Raw genomic sequence first — 16,118 nt, forward strand, 5'->3', positions numbered from 1 at the left:
TCTATATCTTTTGGCTAGAAAGTCTGTGGATTTACTCAAGAAACATTATTCCTATATATCCTTCCTTCTCTCTTCCTTTTAACCACACCGCACTGGTTAAGTTATCCTTCTTTTTCTAACAATACACTCTTAAGAATATCCCCAGCCAGACATATTTATTCTGACCTATCATCTTTTCCGGGATTCTCTTCTGTTATCTTCTGTTGCTTGGTTACCATGATAACTCCTGTTATTTACCCCAACCACAGTCTCTCTTACCCTCTGTTATTTCATAACTAAGCCAGAGATCATGGAACAGAAGGAAATAAATTAAGTAACTTGACTAAAAACATAGCTCCTCATATTGCGAAGTTCTGTAGTTGGCATTTGTACACAAAGCATTTTTTTAAAATCAATCACAAAAGTCATTCATTCCAGAGCATTCAGTAGAGAAATGTATTCTAAAATGTGGCACGTAAGATGGTTTTAGGGAATATCCCAACTGAACATTTTTATAAGAGTTATAATTTTTATTAGGAGAATATTGGTTTCCTATTTGTAGAAACGGTATACTTAAGTTTAAAAGTCAAGGTGATTTCACTATGTTGGACACCTGAAGCTTATATAATGTATGTCAACTATACCTCAAAAAAAAGTCAAGTGGATTTAAAGAAAACAAAGCATTTTATTCATGGAATAATCAGGTTTTCATCAAGGCTAAAAGTCATTATTTCTTACCCAGGAACTTAAAAAAAATTACTCAGTAAACAATACACATAGCATCCCAGATTGGAAGAGATAACAGTCACCCAAATCAACAGTTTTCAGTTTTTAGCCATCGATCGTTGCTTTCTTCAAACAAAATCTGTGGTAGAAATTCATTATATAATAGAATTGAGCTGCTGTGATGAAGGGAGAAGAAAGAAATAGAGATCCCTTTACCCCTTGGGGACCCCTGAGGCTCTTCTCTAAATGAACTTTGCAGAATGGTTTTCTAATCTGTCCTTCCTTGGGTTTCCACTCAAGGAACCACTTAGAATTCTACAGTTTCTTTTTATGTTGCCTCTCAGTGTCCTAATTTCTCTTTTATTTTGGGGGAATTCTTGATAATGTATAATCTCAATCTTTCCTATTGTAAAGTATTGAAAAAATAAAGTTTATTTCTGCTTGACTGCTTGGCATATCTCATTTGTCTGTCTGTCCTATAACTTTTCATTGATTGCACTTTTTTTTTTTTACATGTGGTGCATTACTTGAGGAATATCTGGATGCATATTAAATTTGAGTTGTGAAGCTCAGTGAAACAATCTTGTCTAGGGTGACCAACCATCCAGGTTTGTCCCAAGACTAAGGGATTTAACACAGGACTTTCAGTGCTAAAACCGGAAAAGTCCCAGGCAAACCAGGACGAGTTCGTCACCCTAACCCTAACACAGAGTGGCACCCAAATAAAGTTTTCAAGTGGATATATAGTTCGCATTGCAGTGAGTTTTGGTACATGAATAAACAGATTAATTGCTCTGGGCATTTTAAGTTGATTTTTCTGATTCTGTAAGCATGGAGACTAGCTCTTTATAGGCTACTTTTAGATTCATTGAGAAAGTCTTACTATATAATCCTGTTCAGGTCTTCTCTGATTCCATGAATATGAATTGGACAGTGTCTCAAAACACTAGTGGTCACATGATTGATTACTGAGGAATTTGATTTCTCAGTTAGGTTTTGAAGAATTATTTTCCTGGGCGGGGGGGTGGGGGGGTGGGGATGAGATAGGAGGAGTCTTACAGGTGATTTTTTTTTTTTTTTAAGTATGAAAAATTTCAAAAATACAACCAAGTTGAAAGAATTTTACAGAGTATAACTATATACTTACCACCTAAATTCTACCGCTAGCATTTCACCATATTGTTTTCTTACATGTCCATCAATTTCTCTCTCTATCCATCAGTATCTTATTTTTTGACACACTTCACAGTAATTCGCAAGTTACTACACACTTCTCCCTGAATTCTTTTAAGGCATCAGCTAGAGGTCAATATTTGTTTACAGTCTTTCTTTGGATGTGAAATTTACATGCAATGAAATATACAAATCTTAAATGTGCATTTACTCAATTTTGCCTAATGCATACACCTGTGTAACCAAAACTCTTGAAGATAGAGAACATTATCTCATGGAAGAGGCAATGTCCCATCCAAGGCAGTCTCCATGCCTAGAGGCAACAACCATTTTGATTTTTTCTAACATAGATTAGATTTGCCTGTTCTGGGCCTTCATGTCCATGGGATCGTACAATATATACTCTTTTGTGTAAGACTTTTTCCACTTAGGATAATGTTTTGGAGATTGAACCACGTATCAATAATTTGTTCTTTTTATTGCTGAGAAGTATTCCATTGTGTGAATATACCACAGTGTCCTTATCCATACAGATTATATTTTACATGATAAATAAGATAGAAGATTAAGCCAATAGAAATAAGTATTTTAATGCTGATTTAGTCTCTGGCTTTGTCACTGACTGTTATCTTGGGGTTAGTCTCCACATTTCTGCACCTCAGAGATCCATAAAAATATATGCATTAGACTTTCTTAGGCAGTGTCTCACTCTAAATGTGGTGAATCTCTGAGTACTTCAATGCTAAACAACTGTTATTCAATATTTTTAATCGAAAATTGGACCTTCATGAATTGGTGAATTTATACTCTAGATTTGAGCAAAAATACTTTCTTTGGCACTGGATAATGGGCTTCATAAGAGATTAATTGAGATTTTTAAATTAGTAACAAGTGCTGGATACATGATTAGATCATTTTAAATTTTGTACCGCAGGCTAATTTCACCTTTTTCTGATTGTTAAGGTTAATGCTCTGGATAATCTCGGTCAGACTTCTCTGCACAGAGCTGCGCATTGTGGTCATCTACAAACCTGTCGCCTACTCCTAAGCTATGGGTGTGATCCTAACATTATATCCCTTCAGGGCTTTACTGCCTTACAGATGGGAAATGAAAACGTGCAGCAACTTCTTCAAGGTATTGAATACTTCCGTGAAATAATAATTTTTTTAAATTAACCTTTAAGTTTTTTTCACATATCATGTAGGAGTTGGTAGTAAAAAGAAAAATTTTCAGAATTGTTGGCTGTTATTTCTTCTTCATCAACTCATTGTACTCAATGCCCAAATGTTTTAAGTCTTTTATGAGTTTGTTCCAGTAGCATTTGCTGCCCAGCTTCTGTGAGTATATAGCTGTCTCTTAAGTTTTTATCTAGAAAGGTTTTAAAATTGAGACACAACAGTTGCTCTTTCTTTTTAAAGAAAGGAAAACTGAAAAGGGTAGATGATGTCTCTTAGAAGAGCAACCATAGTGATAAATAGTACTCTAAAGACTCGCCCTGCCTCTTCACTCTTTTTTAGCTCCTTCATATAAAGCATATAGAATTTGTACAAGGTAACCAACTATTTGACTTACATGTAACTGTTGTATGGACTGATACTTATTACATTTTAAAATCAAATCAATTTAGATCAGATATCTACACATTTGGCCTAGGTTAAACATTTCAGCCTAGAAATCTGGTCCCATAAATTTTAGTGTCTTTGCCTATATCTCTGTATTTTACTAGAATTTAATGGAGTGTCTTTGACATCTCAAAGCTCAAATGAGAAGAAATGTAACAGATCAAGCCTTTTGTACCTTTTATAGTCACCCTTGATGATCCTTATGCCTATGGTCTGGAAACTGCATTTTGAGAAAAACACTGCTTGAATAGATGAAGGCAGATTAATAAGATCTCCTGTGAACTTCTAAAATTGTGAACTAACTACAAGACTGCTCTCAAAATTGCCTTTACTTCCCCGTGTACCATGCATTTGTTTCAGTGTCAGTTTTGGGGGTAATAACATTAGTCCTATTCAGTTACCTAGTGATGGACATTTACAGTCTTCCTAGTTTTATACTAAGTGCTATTACTTAACCTTTCCAACCAGTTTCTTAGAGTCAGTTATCAAAGTGGAATTTCCAAGTCAAGGTTAACATAATTGTTAAATCATTTCTAGAAAAGCTGTCATGTACCATTTTACATTCCTACCAGTAGTATGTGACAGGACCTGTTTTCCTTGTCAGCCCCAGGTATTATGATTCTTAATCATTTCCTTGGGTGAACGTGTGTCTATGTGCGTGTATGTGAATTACAGAAGTAATAGACGCTTTTTAAAATGCAAATTATAGAAATATTGACAGTGTAACTCCCCATTTGCTCTTTGCCCACTAATGGATGAAAAAAAAAAGCCCAGTATTTCATTATTTTAATTTGCATTTCTTAGATTTATGTTGCAGTATTTTTTCCATTTTGTTCTTTGCCTATGATTTTGTTTAATGCTGTGTTATTACCTGACAGATATTTTTCCAAATTAGTTTTGTTTCTGCCTTTGATATACTGCTTTAAGATGCTTTTCTGCTCCAAGACAAAAAATATTCACCTATATTTTCTTTTAGTATTTGTAAGGTGTAATTTTTTTATACTTAGCGTCTTTAATCCATCTGAAGTTTATTTGTTCTGAGAACAAGGTACATGTTTTCTTCCTTTCCTATGAGATTTTAAATGAGCTATAAAACATAGAGTTTCAGACCTGAAAATAACTTCAGATGTTGTTTCTAGTCCAACTTCTCTCTTTTTAGAACTGGAAAAATCAGAGCCCCAGAAAGTTCACGTGACTTGCTCCAATTCAGGTAGCTAGTCAATGGCAGAACCATGGTTAGATATCTAGCTGTTGCTCTCCTAATTTAATACTTTACCACCAGTCAACTGACTTGGTTATAGAGCAAGCCATCTTTCATTATATTATGTTCCTTTATATTGCTTAAATCTCATTTTATAATTATTATTCACATCTACATACATTTTACATATGTAATGTTTCAAAAAAGTTTTTATTGCTTTTCCCCTACTACCATGGAGATTCCCTATGTAATTATCACCAAACTATAAAAAGAACTTTACTCTTAGATAAGATGCCTTCCTTAAAACTTGGTCCCACCTTCCAAATGGGAGGTAATCACTCTTTACTTCTCTTTCTTTTTAGAGGGTATCCCATTAGGTAATTCAGAGGCAGACAGACAATTGCTGGAGGCTGCAAAGGCTGGAGATGTAGAAACTGTAAAAGTAAGACATAATCTTATGGTTTTGTTAACTTTTGTGTTTTTATTTTGACAGTGTTTAATAAATCTGTACTGTAAAAATGAAAAATCTAGTTATATGTGCATTGTTTTAAAAGGTAAATAATGCTAATCTAGTTCTGCTCTGCAAATAAGGGTCATTGGGTAATGAAAGAAACCTTAGTTTCACATGCATCTCAATAAATACATCATAGTCACAAATTTAAATAAATTGCATGTTTATGGGAATGCATTTTCTTTAAAGGACCTATTCATTTGTCCCTTTAAAAGAATAAGGTGTATGAAATTATTGTCCATTATTGTTTACATATGACACATAAAACAGGAAGGGAAGAAAACTAAACAATGTATCCCTCCGTCTATATATTTTTTCTGGTTTCTTCATTTCTTTGCCCCCTCTACCTCTGTGAGGACCCAGTGTTTAAATATAGTAATGATATAGTGTCACCACCTTTCAGAGCCACTGTCTCCTAATAATCTTCAATTTATCTGGACTGAAATGTTCTTTTTCTTTCTCAGAAGAGCCAACTTGAGCCCGTCTATGGCCCCCATCTCCTATAACAGTCTTCCCTAGAATAACCTTTTCTCGAATTTTGCTTTTACTGTAGAATCATATGTAACGTCTTAATGCCTATACCAGATATTTCTGTTACCTACAGAAACTGTATATCCAGCTAAATAACTCAGAAGATTAAAATTTTGAAAGAACAAGACTGCTTTTCAAGTCAACTAATATAAATTAAAATTAACTTGGCATGTTTCATGATTAAATAATTCTTTTTTTTTTTTTAAACAATCTTTTATTTTTTATCTTTGGCTGCATTGGGTCTTCGTTGCTGCGCGCAGGCTTTCTCTAGTTGCGGCGAGCGGGAGCTACTCTTCGTTGCGGTGCGCTGGCTTCTCATTGCGGAGCACGGGCTCTAGGCGCTCGGGCTTCGGTAGTTGTGGCACGTGGGCTCAGTAGTTGTGGCTCACAGGCTCTAGAGCGCAGGCTCAGTAGTTGTGGCACACGGGCTTAGTTGCTCCGCGGCATGTGGGATCTTCCCGGACCAGGGATCGAACCCCTGTCCCCTGCATTGGCAGGCGAATTCTTAATCACTGTGCCACCAGGGAAGCCCAGATAATTCTTTAGTAATGCAATAATGTTAATTTTAATTTCCAAAGCTAAGAGGGGGGAAAAAGCCCGGTTGTGTCCTCCCTCCCCACCAACACATCCCCCACAGACTTTCAAAACAGTGCTAGGTCCTATTTGAGGGGGCATTGATAGGTAATAAGTTTTATAAAAAGCTAAAATTATTGATTTGATACATGTCGGAAGTCTCTATTTCAACCAATTTCACTATATTTCTATATGGTGTTGTTAATCCTGAACAGACCCACCCCACAAAGTCAGTTTTACATTTCCTGAGAAGAAAATGTGATTGTTGGCCTCATCAGAACTTGAGCTCTGAGGACATTTATTCACTGTCCTTTTAAATAAAGAGATTTCTGGAAGTTGATTTAAAAGTCCATGCGATCTTTTCCTACTGCTTTATGTGTGTAGGTAGTACAGTCATCTCCAAATAACTTAAGGGTTTTTTTTTTTTAATAACTTCATTTTTTGAAAGAAAAATGCTATTATGCAATTTTATTGTTTGACTTGTTTTATAATTACGTTCTCATGCCCTTAATTAGAAGGTTAACATGATATTGAATGGGGGATTTTGTTTCTCTTACTGACTAATGACTTGTGGAAAAACAAATCACTTGAGTTAAGGGTAGTGAGCTTAGTTTTTTCCTGGAGGAGTGATAAGTTGGGCAGGTGGAGTTAGAGTCAACTAGCTGATTTTTTTGTGTGTGGGGTGGAGGTGGTGATAAAAAATAGTAATGCTCATCTACTTACATATGTTAAAGAGCATAAAACTACATTCAGTACATCTAATATTAAAGACCAGACTTTGTTCTCATAGAGATAGAAGAAGCCTAGAGGAAGAAACAGATGAAGAGAGGATGAGATTGGGGACAGGAATTGGACTTAGAGAATAACATAATGCCATTGAATTGGGGAAGACCTTCCTCTATCCCTGTGATAGTCATTAGGCTGTCTTCCCTTACCTCTGCTTTAAAAGTCACTTAGAGGAGGGACTTCCCTGCTGGCACAGTGGTTAAGAATCCACCTGCCAATGCAGGGGACACAAGTTCGAGCCCTGGTCTGGGAAGATCCCACATGCCGCGGAGCAACTGGGCCCGTGAGCCACAACTACTGAGCCTGCGTGTCTGGAGCTTGTGCTCCGCAACAACAGAGGCCGCGATAGTGAGAGGCCCGCGCACCGCGATGAAGAGTGGCCCCTGCTCGCCGCAACTAGAGAAAGCCCTCGCACAGAAACGAAGACCCAACACAGCAAAAATAAATAAATAAATAAATTTATAAAGTTCCTACCAAAATTCTTAAAAAAAAAAAAACTGTTAAAAAAAAAAAAACCCAACACAGCCAAATAAATAAATTTAATTAATTAATTAATTAAATAAATAATAAAGTCACTTAGAGGAAATTTATCTCCAACAACCTTTCTATTCCTTGTATATCTCTAGACAGGTGGCTTGGTATGAATCACTGGGACATATTACCCAATGAACACTTAATTATGTGCTTGGTTGTGTTTGTTTGCTGGTGAGCTATCAGGCTAGATACTTTTTGGACACCTACTATTAGAAAACTTGTCTGAGTGGACAAAATTAAACTTGAGAGCTAGGGAGTTAGAGTGGCCAGTGATACCTACCAAACCTAGCAGCACTTGACACGTGTTAAAAAATACTCATTCCTAGAGCCCGGCTTCAGACCCATGAAACATTGTTTCTCAGTGGTGGGACCCTGAATGTATATATCTTGTTTGGGAAGCACTGAAGAGCTTTATCAGACCTGTTACTAAACCTGTTGAGATAAATCCACTGATAGCTGGCTCCTTTGGTTTATTAGGCTTAAAGTTATCCCTGCTTTTAGGGTAGGGTAGTTGAAAAAAGGGGGGAAGGGAAGGGTTTTTACTAATATTCTTTACTAAAATACTCTTTTGACTTCTTTTTGAACACCATGATTTATTATCTCTGTTGCTTTCCTTCCCCAAATGTTCATACTTTTCATGCAAAATACTCGAGTATTTTGAGTGTTACTCTGACAGCCTTTCTCAGCTAGACTTCCTCATCTGAACCAACAAAACACAAAAGAATTCTTTGAGTGACTTTAATTCTCCCAAGGATGGTACCTAACCAATAGCATTCTATTAGTTAATTCATTCCACATAGTACAGTATAATTCTCTAAGTGTAATTCCTCGACTGCCAGCATCAGCATCAGCTGCGAGCTTGTTAGAAATGCAACTTCTCAGGCCCTGTCTCAGACATACTGGATTAGGAAATCTGGAGGTTGGACCCACTGCACATGAAAGTTTAAGAACTACTGTTCTAGAACAGTAGTTCTCAAACGTTAATGTGCTTACAGATCACCTAGAGATCGTGTCAGAATGCAGATTCTGATTCAGTAGGTGGGAGTCTGAGAATCTGAGTTTTTAACAAGTTCCCAGGTGATGCCATCATGCTTCTATGATCCAGTGTATCTCTACATATATTTGTCACAAAATGAAAGCTATGATTGCTTTCAGGTACTTGCGTTACCTTTATGTATATAGCAGTAATGGTTAATAATAAAATTTATCTACTAGCTTTAGCAAAAGTAGATGATTATAGATAAGAGGACCAGAGGGATTCCCAATAAATGACAAGATGAAATAAGAAGAATAAATAGCAAAGAGTTTCTGAAAATACTGATATGATGAGACAAGAAAATAAATCAGACATTTGAAATTTCTACTAAATCAATGAAAACAAGTCGGAATATGTTACATCATGTGTATACTGTGTTGCATCCTATAGAAATTGTGTACTGTTCAGAGTGTCAACTGCAGAGACATTGAAGGGCGTCAGTCTACGCCACTCCATTTTGCAGCTGGCTATAATCGGGTGTCTGTGGTGGAATATCTGCTGCAACACGGAGCTGATGTGCACGCTAAAGATAAAGGGCAAGTACCAACAATTGCCATGGCCTCTCTGTTCCTTTATCTGACCTTTTTAGGAAAATCGGAAAACATTTTTATGATAGATGGTAGTTCTTTTATTTTCAGAGAAGTCTGTTTCCTAACTGGCTTAAATATAGCTTCTTAATTTCAGTTAAGATTTTATGATGAGTAGCATTTATATAAAGACTTAGTTGCATAATGCCTTGTAATTTTGTAATGGCCAAGGAGATTACAACAATAGTGTGATGCTGATTTTTAATGTGGTAAATTTTTCAGTTTGCATTGAGGATACTTGAATTCTTCCAGTTTATCTTAAAATTACTTTTCCTTAAAAATATGTAATTGGGACAAAGTGAGAGAGTGGCATGGACATATATACACTACCAAATGTAAAACTGATAGCTAGTGGGAAGCAGCCGCATAGCACAGGGAGATCAGCTTGGTGCTTTGTGACCACCTAGAGGGGTGGGATAGGGAGGGTGGGAGGGAGGGAGACACAAGAGGGAAGAGATATGGGGATATATGTATATGTATAACTGATTCACTTTGTTATAAAGCAGAAACTAACACACCATTGTAAAGCAATTACACTCCAATAAAGATGTTAAAAAAAAAAAAAAGAGAAGAAAAAAAAAATATATATATATATGTATATAATTCTTGGGAATTCCCTGACAGTTGAGTGGTTAGGACTCAGTGCTCTCACTGCCGTGGCCCTGGATTTGACCCCTGGTCGGGGAACTAAAATCCCATAAGCTGTGCTGCATGGCCATAGAATAGAATAGAATATTCTTAATTCTAGATATTGCAAAATAGATGTTTGTTATGTTCTCTGCAATTTTAAATATTTTTAAAATGTTCTCTCTGCCTACCCCCCCCCGCCCCAAAGTAATTCCATTTCTGCTTTCAATAAATTTAGGTTCTATAAATTTAGATCAGTAAAATTTCTTATGCAGGTCAAGAAATTTATCAGCTGTATGTAATTATTTAAATTAAAATATATCTTTGTGTTGTGTTGCTTATTTAACTTTTCAGAGGCCTTGTACCTTTGCACAATGCATGTTCTTATGGACATTATGAAGTTGCAGAACTTCTTGTTAAGCATGGAGCAGTGGTTAATGTAGCAGACTTATGGAAATTTACACCTTTACATGAAGCTGCAGCAAAAGGAAAATACGAAATTTGCAAACTTCTGCTCCAGGTATATTTAAATACTTATGGACAGGGTATATTATGTAGAATATGTTTATGGTATTTCTAATAATTCTAATATAAACTTAAACTAGTTAGGGGGTAGGAAGCAAAAATCTAATTCTGTACCTAGATTTCAGAATAAATGTCATGAACAGTATAAGCCAGGTTTATTTAGTACTAATGAAATTGATAGTACTGGTTTATCTGTGCTGGTACCAGTGTAGATATTTTACAGTAAAAAGAGTATAGTTAAATTTATACTTTATACGAACATTGAAATATGTTTGTGAAAACTAAAAATAGCATATGTGAAAGGTAATTTTTAGTGAAATACTACCTTGTTTTGAATGTAGTTTAAAATTTTGACTATATTATTGCATTGTTAAAGCCCAGTAATATTTAAGTGCCTCTGTATTTTTTGTTGTAATTTTTTACGTATTAAATTAAGCGTTATTAACAGTCACGTTAACCTTTAAGGTAGAGTCTCTGTATAAAATAGTTTTCTTTAGCTCAGTGCTTTGTGACCACCTAGAGGGGTGGGATAGGGAGTGTGGGAGGGAGACGCAAGAGGGAGGAGATATGGGGATATATGTATATGTATAGCTGATTCACTTTGTTATAAAGCAGGAACTAACACACCATTGTAAAGCAATTATACTCCAATAAAGATGTTTTAAAAAAAAAAAATAGTTTGCTTTGGTATCGTTACATTGAATATTTTCTCATTGACCAAGGGCAAACTTAAGCTAATTCCTCCCTTTCTGTTTTTCACATGCCCAGCATGGTGCAGACCCCACAAAGAAAAATAGAGATGGAAATACTCCCTTGGATCTTGTTAAAGATGGAGATACAGATATTCAAGATCTACTTAGGGGAGATGCAGCTTTGTTGGATGCTGCCAAGAAGGGTTGTTTAGCCAGAGTAAAGAAGTTGTCTTCACCAGATAATGTGAATTGCCGTGATACCCAAGGCCGACATTCAACACCTTTACATTTAGCAGGTAAGTGAATGAAGTGTCACAGATTTAGGCTGGTGACATCTAAGATTCGTTTTACCTGAGTACAATATTTCCTGTAAGTAAATTTGAAAGATTCAAATCAAGTATCTTCTAATACAACAGTTATACTCTAGGGTATTTGTACAGGGCCATGTCCACTTTAGCACTAGCATGTTACATTCATTAAGAACAATCAAAAGAGGCTCTGCCAGTCACCATGTGCTTTGGAACCTTTATTCCAGGTCATCATATTGCTTGAATCATCTTTGTGAGTGTGTTTTGGCTACAGAAACTTTAAAAATAGGCCTGCTGAGCTGGCCATCCTCATGGAACGCTAAATCTTTCCATTCTTCTAATGATAGCTGTTAAGCATAAGCAGAAAAAATCTTTAAAGACTTCCAGAAGTTACATAAACTTCTTGTCATTTGTCATATTAGTTTGTAAGGCCTGCCTTAACAAATTACCACAGACTAGGTGGCTTAAACAACAGAAATGTATTTTCTCAGTTCTGGAAATGTTGGCAGGATTGGTTTCTTCTGAGACCTCTCTCCTTGGCTTGCAGATGGCCACCTTCTCTCTGGGGCCTCACATGGCCTTTTCTCTGTGTATGTGCATCACTGGTGTCTCTATGTCCTAATCTCCTCCTCTTATAAGGACAACAGTCACATTAAATTAGGGTTGACCCTAACGGCCTTGTTTTAAGTTAATTATCTCTTGAAAGGCTTAATCTCCAAATACAGTCACATTCTAAGGTACTAGTGGTTAGGGCTTCAACACAGGATATTTGGGGAATACAGTTGAGTACAAAACATTTGTTCTAAGTTTTCACTCATAAAATTGGCGCAATGTATCTTTGTCTTCACTGCATGTAATGCAGCATTGTGATTTCAGCACAGCTTTTTGAGCTGCACTGAAGATGCTAGGGGGACTTCCCTGGCGGTCCAGTGGTTAAGACTCCACGCTTCCACTGCAGGAGGCACGGGTTCAATCCCTGGTCAGGGAACTAAGATCCTGCATGCCACTTGGCCAAAATATTTTTTTAAAATAAAAACGAAGTTACAAATGCATATTCCTTTTAAAAAAAATAAGATGCTAGGGAATGGGCCATTAAAATCACTGAGCTACAACTAATACTTTAGTGGAGTTGCGTCATAGGCACATTTGACTCATACAAGTTTTATCTAAATACATGTGGTTTGAAAAGAGAAAAAAAAGGAATGCAGGTGTTTCTGCCACTTTGTGTAATGTAGGAGGTGTAAGTTTACTCTTCTCTCAGTTCCTTTCAGTCTCACAGTGTGAGCAACTATGTTCCTAGGTTTTTGTTGTTTTGGGGGGTTTTTTTGTTGTGTTTTTTGGCCACGCCTTGTGCAGCATGTAGGCTCTTAGTTCCCCAGCCAGGTGTTGAACCCGGGCCCCCTGCAATGGAAGTGCGGAGTCCCAACCACTGGACTGCCAGGGAAGTCCCTTAAGAGATAATTTTAGTGTATGTGGTTTTTACCTTTAAATTATGACCCCATGTAAGTTGGAACCCCACTGGCAAAGGAAAAGAATTACTCCGTCTATGTGTCTTTTAGAGCATTAAAAGTGCACTAAAAGTGATAAGCCACAAATGCTAACGAAGCGAGGTAAAGCTTTTCTTCTTCCACTGGCAATCAGGAGTTTCTAGCCCAGGTAAGACAAAATGTGGCCTGACCTCTGATTCGAATTGTGCTGTGCATAATTACGTATATTAGCTTTGTATTTTTATGGTAGCTTACCTAGAACATTTAATATTACTATTTAAGTTTGTGTTCTTTGTAAGTGGCAAATACGTTGTATACACAAAATGTTTTTTACTTATGTGGTTATTATACCTTGAGATCTGGAAGGACTTTTGGATTTGGTGTAGTATTTAGCTTATGGTAGTTTTGTAGTTTTGTTTTTCTTTACTTGATCTTACTAAATTTTTTTTTTTTTTTTTTTTGCTTTAGATCTTTCAGCAAAAGGCTGAAAACTACCGTAAAAATGAATGACTTTAAATACTTTGAACTATTTTAAAGTTTCAAGTGATACCTGGTTTTATGTTGACAAAATTAAGTTCCAGATTTGCTTTCAAACTATTGATTATGTGTCAAATAAAATACACATACTTTACTGTGAGCATGCATTTACTAAGATAGCTGACAGTTCCCAAAATGACAGCTGGGAGGTTACGGTACATTTATAAAATACTAAGTTTTATTACTTCATGGCTTTCGCAGCAATAGATTCTGCTGCTTATAGAGATATACACCCTTACATTCTCTCTAGCAAAAAGCATGTCCTTGTGGCCTTCTGGGGAAATGGGGCCCTGAGACCCACACTGGTGTGTTGTCTTCTGCTCTGCCAGCCACTTGTGTTCCTAACTTGGCTTTTATATGATTGGATGCCTTTTGCTTGCAGCCTTGAGACCATGTACCTGAGTTCAGGAAGTTGTGTATACAACAACCATGAAAGCAGGGGCTTTGGTAAGAAGGTTTTAAAAGGAAAGGTTTAAGTATATCAGTCAATATAACTTTAGTCTCCAAAACAAATGGGTATCATTACTGAAAGCTTCCAACTTGAGGCCAGTGGGCAATTTTTTTTTACTAAGATAAATCTTTAATAGACTCCATTGGAGAATTTCAGATTTCTATAAAAATCTCTTATTTTTAAAATCCTATCTATTCTTTATATATAGATATATACATATATGTAGCTATTTTTTATATTAACAAGTAATTTTACTTTTTTTCTAAATTAGCTGGTTATAATAACTTAGAAGTTGCAGAGTATCTGCTACAACATGGAGCTGATGTGAATGCTCAAGACAAAGGAGGACTTATTCCTTTACACAATGCAGCATCTTATGGGGTAAGTACTTTCGTGTTACCTTTAAAAATGTCTGAAATTTTCAAAGTGAAAATCAGTATTACAATTCAAAAGGAATTTAGTTTGACTTTCTCATTTTATAGAGAAGTAAATATGAGAGCTAAAGAGGTTAAACAACTTCCAAGTTTCAATTCCGAATCTATTATAGCTTGCCGTGTGACATGCAGCACATTTTGTCTTTTGTTGTATTACCTTCCTTAGCACATATCTCTTATTTTCAGTGAGATGTTGGTGATTTTATTTGCTGGTGCTCAGAAACTCCACTGGGATTCATACGAATCTGTAGAGATGAGATGCATTGTTCCTGACTTATAATAGCCTTGAATGTTAACAATCAGTATTGACCATCTTCAGTTGATTAATTAAGGAAGGCTGCTGGTTTATAAATTGATGTTTAGCAGTTTTAACACTTAAATAAATTAGAAACTGTTAAAGTCCTATTAATTTAGTTCCTTCCTGTGTAGAATGCCTAACTATTTTCTAGATATTTTCTCAAGTTAGGTAAATGTCTACTACTGTAATTTTTAATCAGCTACCCATAAATTAATCATGATGGGGGGAAAACACAGTTTTTCATTCTAGAGTAAGTTTGAAACTGGAAAAATAGGTATATAGCTGGTTTCTTTTTAAGAACTAAAGTACGATAAAATAATATTTCCGACTGTAACAGGAGTATTTTCTTTTACAGCATGTAGATGTAGCAGCTTTACTAATAAAGTATAATGCATGTGTCAATGCTACGGACAAATGGGCTTTCACACCTTTGCACGAAGCAGCCCAAAAGGGACGAACACAGCTTTGTGCTTTATTGTTGGCCCATGGAGCTGATCCAACTCTTAAAAATCAGGAAGGACAAACACCTTTAGATTTAGTTTCAGTAAGTGATGGGCTCTTTGAAAAATCTCAGTGCTTTCCTGACTTTTTAAAATTCACTTGGTATATATAAAATGTCTTTATGGTGAATGTGGCAAAATCTGGCTTTTAGCCCGATTTAAATTTTAGACCTCTTTGGTATTAAAATATAATGAGTAAATAATAGAATTATCAGTTAATGTAAGCTGAGTACTTTTAGAAATGGGGAAAAGAAGTATAAGGTATAGCTGCTTACATTAGTTAGGAAACAAGCTGGCAAGGCCCTCAGTGGATGCTGTTACAGTGCATAGGGCACAAGATGGTACAAGCCCATGGGTCTTTATGAACTTCCCCAGCTGGGAACATGGCCTTCAGGGTGCAGCCGCAAAGCCTGCCTTTATAGAGATTTTCTTCCCTCCCAGCACTGCCTCATCCCAAAGATTTTATTGCTTACCCCACCAAAACTGTTCATGAAACAAGTTTGTTCCTCCAGTTCTCCATGGGAAGTCTTTTTTTCTTTCCTCTCCCAAGGAAACTCCTGTAGGTGTCTCCATTTGTGGCCTCCAACCTCTGCTTTGGCCACTGTGATGCAGGTGCTTCTCTTGCCTCTGCCACTGAGGACATTGACCCAGAGCAGTGGAGGGAAAAGGGGAAGAAATTCTTCTTGAGGTGGAGAGGAAGGGGAGTCTCTTCTGCACACTGCTTTCTACTGAGATTCCACTGTTGCAAGTTACATTGAGAAGCTGATTTAGTTCAGCTGCATTGGGGGTTGGATAGAATTTTCTCAGCAGGCTGACAACCCAGCCATATTTGCAACATTATTTCTTAAGGGAAATATCCTTCCAGTTCCAAACTACCTTAGAAGTGAACTTTTCTAATTCAGTCTGCACGTACGTTAGTCCACTAGATATAATTAAGTGACATTGAAACAGGGTGCACTAAGAACATGCATGGGTTTTAGAGTCAAACAGACCTGCCTT

The 16,118-nt window shown here is 36.4% G+C and overlaps 1 protein-coding gene across 2 annotated transcripts in view; it reads left to right on the top strand.

The window, feature by feature from the left end:
* TNKS2 (tankyrase 2) overlaps nt 1–16,118 on the top strand; it is a 63,176-nt gene that overhangs the window by 26,489 nt on the left and 20,569 nt on the right. For both annotated transcript variants that reach the window (XM_068548202.1, XM_068548201.1), the window contains 7 exons: nt 2,842–3,013; nt 5,065–5,144; nt 9,064–9,209; nt 10,242–10,407; nt 11,181–11,400; nt 14,159–14,268; nt 14,975–15,163. In XM_068548202.1, the coding sequence (XP_068404303.1) occupies nt 2,842–3,013; nt 5,065–5,144; nt 9,064–9,209; nt 10,242–10,407; nt 11,181–11,400; nt 14,159–14,268; nt 14,975–15,163 (1,083 nt within the window). The remainder of the gene's footprint in view (nt 1–2,841; nt 3,014–5,064; nt 5,145–9,063; nt 9,210–10,241; nt 10,408–11,180; nt 11,401–14,158; nt 14,269–14,974; nt 15,164–16,118) is intronic.

Source organism: Eschrichtius robustus, chromosome 7 (assembly GCF_028021215.1).
Source record: "Eschrichtius robustus isolate mEscRob2 chromosome 7, mEscRob2.pri, whole genome shotgun sequence".
In the NCBI taxonomy this organism is placed as follows: domain Eukaryota; kingdom Metazoa; phylum Chordata; class Mammalia; order Artiodactyla; family Eschrichtiidae; genus Eschrichtius; species Eschrichtius robustus.